Source organism: Cyprinodon variegatus, unplaced genomic scaffold, assembly GCF_000732505.1.
Source record: "Cyprinodon variegatus isolate N-32 unplaced genomic scaffold, C_variegatus-1.0 Scaffold1175, whole genome shotgun sequence".
In the NCBI taxonomy this organism is placed as follows: Eukaryota; Metazoa; Chordata; class Actinopteri; order Cyprinodontiformes; family Cyprinodontidae; genus Cyprinodon; species Cyprinodon variegatus.
Window position 1 is genome coordinate 96,975 of NW_015151628.1, and position 8,220 is coordinate 105,194.

Genomic DNA, 8,220 nt, shown 5'->3' on the forward strand with positions numbered 1-8,220 from the left:
TCATCAAAAGGCGCAGGCCCCCGAGTCAATCTGGTACCTACACCGGTTTAGAAAATGGTCTCGGTCCACTTCAGAAGCCTTAGAAATACTGGTTCTTTTTTTCATAATTTTATTTTTATTTGGAAACCATATTTCAGTGTCATTTTTTACAAGTATACACATCGACCTACAAATTATAAATAAAAGGAAACACCCTTGTGTCCTCCTGAGAGGGCTAACTGAGGCCCTTTTTAAATATTTCAGTCAGTTTAGCATCTGTCCTACCAAAATTCAATTTAATTCAATTCAGTTTTTTTTTTATAGAGCCAATTCACAACACAAGTCGTCTCAAGGCACTTTACAGTTCAACCAAAACAGACCTTTTAGGGTCATGTCTTTATGCCAGTATCCAAATTATTTCTCACAAAATCGTTTGAACTCACATAAAATTCTGTCTCATCCAATTACTTCACTTCAGAGCATTTTTAAACTACAAAATTGTCCCAAAATATTAACATTTCAGTACAGATTCAACTACATGCCTAAAATAAGGTATAACAGAGGTAACTTACAGGTAGCTGCATCAAACATTTCAGCATAAGTAAAAAAAAAAAAAGAATACTTGCAAAATTACAAAATAAAAGTCTACCCTAAGTAAGGTTATGTACATATGTATGAATCTGCTTTAATTTTTCCTTCTGAAATGTAAGGAGTTTATAATCTTTTTAAATGCATATATTTCTTTCGTGGTGCTGGGTTGAACTATCTGATAGTCTAAAAATGTCCTACTTGATGTGAGGAAGACATGCAGCAGCTTTATGTTCCTCTTTTATGTCAGCCCTTGCACATTCCAAAGATAAAGAGTTCAAATCAAGAGGAATTTTAGTTTAAATAATTTTTCTGATGTGTGATTAATATCTACTAAAGTAGGTCTAAGCCAAGCTTTGACCCTTAGCTTATATATCATATCACGTTATTTAGAAATGGTTCTGTTGAAATAGTGGAAGACCACTGGAAAATACAAATGTCTCTGTTTTATCTGAAATCTTATAACCTGTTTCCCTTTCCCATCTCCTGTTAACCTGCATGGTGTTTTTTTCTGCAGTGATCAGAAGAACCTTGTTTAATTTTGAGATTGTTTTTTTGATTGTTGACACGTGGTCTGACTGTAGGAAGTTGTTTTTACTATTGCCAAGTCCTTGTGTCTGCTGTTTTTTTCAAAGTAATGACATCTATTTTATGCATCTGCAGCATTTGCCTCTGAAGGCTCAGGTTTTTATCTCTATATAGAAAAATAAAGATCAGATCCGCCATCAGAGCTCTAGCATTCATGTTTTAGCTTAAAGCACAGCAGCTGTTGATATAACTGTCAGGATTATGAATAAAGTTTTGTTAAATGTATGAATTCCTGAAACTATCGAATACATAATAAAATGATCTCATAAAAAGGAGCGACTCCAGATCCCCATGATGGACAGACTGACATGATAATTGAAGGATTATTGTTTTAGGCCAATTCCTCCTCCATTTAGTGTTGTATCTTGTTTTTAGATGCCTTGTTTTTACAGAAAGAAAAAGCGGATGTGAGGAACAGATATTTTTACTTCTTTTCCCCTGAAGGTCTCAAAATGACTCATAGTTTCCTTTCGTTTAGTTTAGTTTTTCACAGTTTGCAGAGTGAGATCCTATTGGGAGCAGCTATTAGATAAGATAACGATTGCTGCCTATTTAAAAACTGAAAAATTAATTTTTATCTACAAAAAAGAAAGAAAAATAAACTAACCACTTATAGCATGTTGATAATACCTCAGAGTAGGAAGTGATGAATTGGAGACAGAGCTTGTTTGTTATGAAAAAAAAATTAAATATCAATATCCAGCTGGAATGAAACAGTTTAACTTTATGGTCAATGTACAGTAAGTAGTAGAATAAGTCCCCCCATCCTCCTCTTAGCTCAAGAGGAAGTTTCTTAAAAACAAACCTTCGAGACATGAAGCTTTATTGGGGCTGAAGAATCTGAAAAGACCAATTTAAATGTAGTTCCGATGAATTTTGTCCCATCTTGATTTGTTAGAATACAACTTCCTATAAAAAGGGGAAGCTACAGATTGAGTACAATTCTGCAGTTCTGTCTAGGCCTCCTTGAATTTTAACGATTGCAGATGATATTGTGGTTTACACTGAAATCAGAAAGCAATAGAAATGAAAACTGGAGATTTAGAGGTGTGCTTTGGGCAGAAGAGATGTTAAACATGTAAGAAAAATCAGAAGAGTCATGTCTGAATGTGAATGTGGATGGATTTAGGTGTGGTAACGATTCAAAGTTATGGGCAGTGCAGGAAAATGCTGAAGAAGAGGGAGCAGACAGGATGGAGGGATGGAGAGCAACACCAGCAGAATTTCACAATAAAAGGACAATGAAATTAAATCAATACTAAAACAGTGGCTGATTTAAAGGCTGAAATGGTTTCAACAAGTAAAACTGAGGTTTAAGGTTTTAAAGATGTGTTGAGCTAAACTTTTACTGCCACATAGGTGATAACTGTCTTTAGGAGCTTCTTCTCCCATTTGGCTGAATACTGGTGACAGCAAACAAACTACTAAATGTCATAGAATTAATATGCAGGTAACAATAATAATAAATTCATTTCTAACACTGCAGGATGTCTATTATTGTGTGATGATGATATTTATATGAAAATGGTCACATTTATTAAACTTTATACGCATGTTTTTGTGTTTTAATTAGAGTTTTATAAGATACAAACCGATCCAATGGTCCAAACCATGAAAAGGAGAATTAATATCTGAGGAGAAAAATCTCAGACTGTCAGGGATTGAAGGTGTGGACATTTTTTAGATTGAAGGTCTCATTCAGATCCTTTGGTTGCATTTGGGATCTTTGTGGAAAATATTTCACTGTACTTGAATGCATTATTGGATTACAGGACATTTAATGTTTATATTTTGGTTTTGTTCAGATGATCTGAAAAAAAGCACCAGATTTCCCTTAGGTAGAAAACATTGAGGTAAAAACATTGATATTTTTTTATGAAAATAGAATGTGGACAACCCCAAGACGTGGGTGAAGTACTCTACATCTACAGTACATGTCGTCCACCTTCAAAATATTGAAAATGTTCAACATATCCCAACCTCCTGATGTAAGAGTCCAGAATTTGATCTTGATCCCATTTTCGTGTTTTTATTTCCTATTTTTTGCCGTAGTGCTTGTTTCAAGCTGGCACACTCCAAAGATCTGCATTCAATGCACCATCTATTTTATACCTTTCCTTCCACTTCTGCAAGTATTTAAAATTTCTTGGATCATACATAAACTCTTCATCCCCTCTGGGATCTCCCCTTTTACTCTGTCCTGAACACATTCTGTTTAATTTTTTTGCGTTGTGTTTGTCTAACTTACAGGACTTTAACTTGTTTCTTTAAAATTTTCACCTCTTTTAACTTTAACAACTGTGAACTTTAATCACTTTTTTTCGTTGTGTTTTCTACCTTACAGGACTTTAACCTGTTTCTTTAACTTTTTCACCTTTTTCAAATGTAACACCTGCAAACTTTAATCACTTTTGCAATTTAACCACTAGTCTACCTTTGCGGGGAGCTTTAATCACCCGTCTACCTTTGCAGACCGCCCTTCTTAACATCTACTTAGTTTGGTTGGTTCTCTCCAGGTCGGATCCTGTCAATCCTTTGTTGGTGAAAGGAGGTAACCTATGACCCTGCCCCAGTGAGAAGGTTATCCCCCAGGACTTTCCCGTCAGGTCCTAGACTCTGACCACCGGTGGTTTTCAGCGCTTTGCTCCACTAGTCAACAAGTTGAAATGTTGGGATCTGGCTCACGGCACCAGGCTGTTAGGGTTACTGATAACGCCTCCTTATCCTAGAAAGGAAGCAACACAAAAATGCTTCTGCAGAAGAGAACGCACCCAGACAGATCATTTCACTCCCCGAATATCTGTGGTTAACTCTTTAAGAAAATTTCTGTCTTCTGTTTTTATGTTTTTATTTCAAAGGAGAATCAGGAGGGGTCAGAAAATTACACATGATAAAGCATGACAGTTCCTTGTTTAGTTTTATCGTGGGTATTGATCTCCCTGTGAGTAACATTTTCTCTCCCTGTTTGAATTTAAAACAACACAACATTCCTAGTGTTAGGACTCCAGTCTTTGAGGTCTGTGTTTTTGTATTCCTTCCTCCACCAGGCGGCGCCTGGTTCTGATTCTCCTCCTCACACACCTGTAAGGGGTTACCTCGTTAACGGAGTGTTTTTAAGCTGCTGACTGCCACTACCTCGACGCCAGAGTGTTTGCCAGTTTTGGATACTCTAGCTAAGCTGAGGAAGTCATCCTGCAAACTGGGTTTATTGGACCTTCTCTCCCTGGAAGGATCACTGAGCTTCAAACTGAGCTGAGGATACAAACCGGAGGTTTGGATCCACTTTTCCCTGAGGAAACGTTTGAGCTTCACACTGAGCAAGGGATTAATCTGCACAACAGTCTGTTCAAGTAACGCAGGAAAATTGAGTGGCTATCAGTCTTTCTCTGTTCATCTACAAGCAACCACATTCTGGGTAACCCTGTCCGCCCTCCTCCATATGAGACAAACACCGGAACACATTCCTCACCTACTGGAGTCTAAAAGTAAACCTAATCTCTGGAAACGTGAGTGCGCCAACCTTTCCTCCTCTTCAAGTTTGAGAATAAATTTAAAGTTAAACCTTTTCCCTTGTCTCTCTGGATTGCTTTATCTGCATGTGGGTTCGAGCTCTTGATAAAATCATGACACCTAGCCGGGCAAATGTCTGTAAGTTAATACAAATAAAATGATGACCTTNAAATTTCTTGGATCATACATAAACTCTTCATCCCCTCTGGGATCTCCCCTTTTACTCTGTCCTGAACACATTCTGTTTAATTTTTTTGCGTTGTGTTTGTCTAACTTACAGGACTTTAACTTGTTTCTTTAAAATTTTCACCTCTTTTAACTTTAACAACTGTGAACTTTAATCACTTTTTTTCGTTGTGTTTTCTACCTTACAGGACTTTAACCTGTTTCTTTAACTTTTTCACCTTTTTCAAATGTAACACCTGCAAACTTTAATCACTTTTGCAATTTAACCACTAGTCTACCTTTGCGGGGAGCTTTAATCACCCGTCTACCTTTGCAGACCGCCCTTCTTAACATCTACTTAGTTTGGTTGGTTCTCTCCAGGTCGGATCCTGTCAATCCTTTGTTGGTGAAAGGAGGTAACCTATGACCCTGCCCCAGTGAGAAGGTTATCCCCCAGGACTTTCCCGTCAGGTCCTAGACTCTGACCACCGGTGGTTTTCAGCGCTTTGCTCCACTAGTCAACAAGTGGAAATGTTGGGATCCGGCTCACGGCACCAGGCTTTTAGGGTTACTGATAACGCCTCCTTATTGTCCTAGAAAGCAAGCAACACAAAAATGCTTCTACAGAAGAGAGCGGACCCAGACAGATCATTTCACTCCCCGAATGTCTGTGGTTAACTCTTTAAGAAAATTTCTGTCTTCTGTTTTTATGTTTTTATTTCAAAGGAGAATCAGGAGGGGTCAGAAAATTACACATGATAAAGCATGACAGTTCCTTGTTTAGTTTTATCGTGGGTATTGATCTCCCTGTGAGTAACATTTTCTCTCCCTGTTTGAATTTAAAACAACACAACATTCCTAGTGTTAGGACTCCAGTCTTTGAGGTCTGTGTTTTTGTATTCCTTCCTCCACCAGGCGGCGCCTGGTTCTGATTCTCCTCCTCACACACCTGTAAGGGGTTACCTCGTTAACGGAGTGTTTTTAAGCTGCTGACTGCCACTACCTCGACGCCAGAGTGTTTGCCAGTTTTGGATACTCTAGCTAAGCTGAGGAAGTCATCCTGCAAACTGGGTTTATTGGACCTTCTCTCCCTGGAAGGATCACTGAGCTTCAAACTGAGCTGAGGATACAAACCGGAGGTTTGGATCCACTTTTCCCTGAGGAAACGTTTGAGCTTCACACTGAGCAAGGGATTAATCTGCACAACAGTCTGTTCAAGTAACGCAGGAAAATTGAGTGGCTATCAGTCTTTCTCTGTTCATCTACAAGCAACCACATTCTGGGTAACCCTGTCCGCCCTCCTCCATATGAGACAAACACCGGAACACATTCCTCACCTACTGGAGTCTAAAAGTAAACCTAATCTCTGGAAACGTGAGTGCGCCAACCTTTCCTCCTCTTCAAGTTTGAGAATAAATTTAAAGTTAAACCTTTTCCCTTGTCTCTCTGGATTGCTTTATCTGCATGTGGGTTCGAGCTCTTGATAAAATCATGACACCTAGCCGGGCAAATGTCTGTAAGTTAATACAAATAAAATGATGACCTTTACTTTTTTCTAACAGAAGCGACGCCCCTTTATTGCATCTAGAGTTGTGAGTGAAACACTGCCTCACAAAGGCTCTTTATGTTTATGCATAGTTTAAACAGGAAGCTTTGGTTGGTTGTTTGCTGTGAGTCTCCAAGTTCTGATCTGTTTTCCTCTATTTGCATCTCGGGTGAAGCTGCTGCCAGAACCTCCAAGATATCATCAGGGAGATTAGTTCAGAGGCTTGTCTCAAAAAGCAGTTGTTACATACTCTGAGTTTGTTAAAACTCTGAAAAAGGTGGTGTAAGTTAGTAATCTACCACTGCATGCATAACAACTATAAAAGGCATCAACGAGAGTCCTTATTTGGCGAATTACCATGACAGCAGACGAGAGGAAGTTTCTTTAACATGAAGTTGTGAAACGAGAGTGACTGAAGCATTTTTTACTTAGAAATTCACTTAGGCGAAAGGAGAAACGGATGGTGAGTTTGGGTACTTTTGTTTCTAGAAAATAAACATTAAAATAAACAATTCTTTCTGGGGGGGGTTTACGGTATGTTAAAAATTTCTAATGGTAGAAGATAAACTACTTTAAGTGGGTAAGTCATGCTGGTCTTCAGATGCTACAGAGACCCTTAGATGTCTGTTTTTCCTTAATGTTAACTATACTGTTAGACATAGATGAGGTAAATGTTATTTGTGTACTGCTTTCTCTGTATTTCTGTTGCCTTATGTAGACATGATGTGGTCTAAAGATGGATACGGGAAAATGTGAACTTAGACTTTAGGTCTGATGGAGATTAGGGAGGGTAATTTTAGGAATACAGTAGGAGTGTAAACTAAGTTAGGGGTTTCTTTCATTCTGCTTATGGAAGAGGACCAACTTAAGGTACAAGAATTGTTTCCCTGTATGATTTCTTCATTTTCAAATGTTCTGTTGTACATAATTGGAATAAATTATTCTAAAACTTAAAATGCTTTTTTCCTTTTTGCATTAAATGGAGATTATTCCCTGCTGAATAAAGGACTGTGTTCAAACGGTTCCCAAGATGAGACGAAACTTTGAAAAAGGTAAGAACATGAATTTAATTCATTTCAAAGGTACTTTGTCAATCCTACACAGGAATTAAATGTAAATTAAAATGTGGCAAATCCGCAGGAAGAAGCTGAAGTCATAACGGGGTTGTCAAATAAATAAACAAATAACCAGACCAAACATTCACTTCTTTCTTTAATCATCTAACATGTGAATTTAAAGAAAACACATGGACCCAATTACTGTTAAATCAAAGTAGCACAGGGTTGTTGTTTTTTTGTATTAAGTATTAAGATATAGATAGCATCCTCCATTCGTTATAACCAGAGTAGCAAGACAGTTATAAGAAAGTAGAACATAAAGATATTTTTGTTATAGGGAAAAGTATTCAGAAAATCAGATACTTAGGTGAAGTACGAATATAAAAAAAACTACTTAGTTACTCAAAATGTAATTCAACAACAGAATGAAGAAGTTTGTTTGAGGAAGAATATTTCTTGATGTTTTCCGATTGAGACAGTTCATCAGCTAAAGGTTTTAAAACTTTAAAACTATTTCAACTTCCTGTAACTTGCAGCTGCATCCGAAAACAAATAAATCTTGAATCCGTATACTCCAGCATCAAATATCTTCTTGATTAATGACTTGTACGTAGTTGCTGAAAATTACCTAAACGTGTTATTAGAAGAAAACACTGAAAAGACCAGAACTAAGTTATATCTTGGCAGTAGATTTATTTTAGTTTATCAGACAATCACAACCCATAGAGACAAGGGTGGACTGCGACAAAAAATCTGCCCTGTCATTTTGGACTATACTGGGCAACT

At 37.5% G+C, this 8,220-nt stretch overlaps 1 protein-coding gene across 3 annotated transcripts in view; it reads left to right on the top strand.

Moving 5' to 3' along the window:
- The first annotated feature begins 6,802 nt into the window (after positions 1-6,802).
- The window catches only part of LOC107101945 (C-type lectin domain family 4 member E-like), a 7,603-nt gene continuing 6,185 nt past the window's right edge, over positions 6,803-8,220 (top strand). Inside the window, exons 1-2 of one of the 3 annotated variants that reach the window (XM_015401041.1) lie at positions 6,803-6,839; positions 7,362-7,428. In XM_015401041.1, coding sequence (XP_015256527.1) covers positions 7,407-7,428 — 22 coding nt within the window. In that variant the 5' untranslated portion in view covers positions 6,803-6,839; positions 7,362-7,406. Of the gene's footprint in view, positions 6,840-6,900; positions 7,429-8,220 lie in introns of those variants that run through there. The other 2 variants (XM_015401040.1, XM_015401039.1) reach the window with 2 other exon arrangements.